The sequence below is a fragment of the Neopelma chrysocephalum genome, unplaced genomic scaffold (genome assembly GCF_003984885.1).
Source record: "Neopelma chrysocephalum unplaced genomic scaffold, ASM398488v2 Primary Assembly neopelma1_200, whole genome shotgun sequence".
NCBI classification, from domain to species: Eukaryota; Metazoa; Chordata; class Aves; order Passeriformes; family Pipridae; genus Neopelma; species Neopelma chrysocephalum.
Genome location: NW_020897862.1, coordinates 1 through 1,108, shown reverse-complemented (window position 1 = coordinate 1,108; position 1,108 = coordinate 1). Strand labels below are relative to the sequence as shown.

The 1,108-nt window shown below is 58.0% G+C and overlaps 1 protein-coding gene across 2 annotated transcripts in view; it reads right to left on the bottom strand.

Moving 5' to 3' along the window:
- Positions 1-357, bottom strand: part of SLC2A1 (solute carrier family 2 member 1) — a 6,990-nt gene extending 6,633 nt beyond the window's left edge. For both annotated transcript variants that reach the window (XM_027702971.1, XM_027702970.1), the window contains exon 1: positions 265-357. In XM_027702971.1, coding sequence (XP_027558772.1) covers positions 265-357 — 93 coding nt within the window. The remainder of the gene's footprint in view (positions 1-264) is intronic.
- Positions 358-1,108: the final 751 nt, after the last annotated feature.

Genomic DNA, 1,108 nt, shown 5'->3' with positions numbered 1-1,108 from the left:
GCGTCCTGCGGCGCTCCTGGGATTTTTCCCAACAAAAACGCCGGGCAGGGAGGGAACCAATTCTCGCGGGAAAGGCCGGAGCACAGCAGCTCCCTCACAAATCCCATCAGAGCCATAAGCTGCCTAGCAAGATGTACTATTTTAGCCGGGCTGGCAGCAGATCCCGGTTTGTTCTCGGACATGGCGGGGGGGAGGTGGGGGGTGGAATTTTGCGATGGAAGGGCTGGAATTTCCCGCTGGAGAAAAATCTGGGAGCGTGCTCACCTTCTGCGGGGCGTTGATGACGCCGGTGTTGTAGCCGAACTGGAGGGAGCCCAGCACTGCTCCTCCCACGGCCAGCATCAGGCGGGCCGTCATCTGCGGGAAAACAGGGAACAGGGGTTAAATCCGGGATCCTTCCCCCCCCACCAGACCATTCCCAGGGAAGCCGGGAAGGCAGCGAGCACAAATATTCCAGAGAAAAGGCAGCGAGCACAAATATTCCAGAGAAAAGGCAGCGAGCGCAAATATTCCAGAGAAAAGACAAAACTCACTGTTTTTTCAGGTGCTTAGGGGGAGGAATAGAATAATTTCAAAAATATCATTTTGGGGGGGGTTGGAAAGGACCCGGTTTTTTGGGGCTTCCAGGAATTTCAGCTCCGGAGAGGGCGGGAGGCGTTATCTGGGCTCGCAGGGTCCCCCTGGAGCCCCCACGTGACCCCTGGCACCGCTCCAGCTCCGGCTGCTTTTTGGGGCCACGGTGGGGCCTCCGCGTTCTCCCCACTCTGGGGATGCTCCGGGTGCTGCTAACGAAGGTTTTTCCATGGGATCCTAATTAGGAGACGCCGAGCAAAATCCCGGTTAGTTGGCAAAGCCTTCCCGAGCCTCCTCTCGCTCCCGCCCGAGCAACAATCGGAGCCTTGTTCGGGAGCGGGGTCAGGGCAGGGCAGCGCTTGGGCCACCTTCGTTAACGGCCCCAATTATCCCGGGCAGGAGATTTTCCCAGCACTAGAACCAGGATCCGACATTCCCACTTAATCAGCTTTGGGATGAGCCACGTGAAATTTATAAGCCCCTTAATTTGAGGGGTCGGGGAGGGGGGAGGGAGGTTTTCCTTGGGGACCGACGC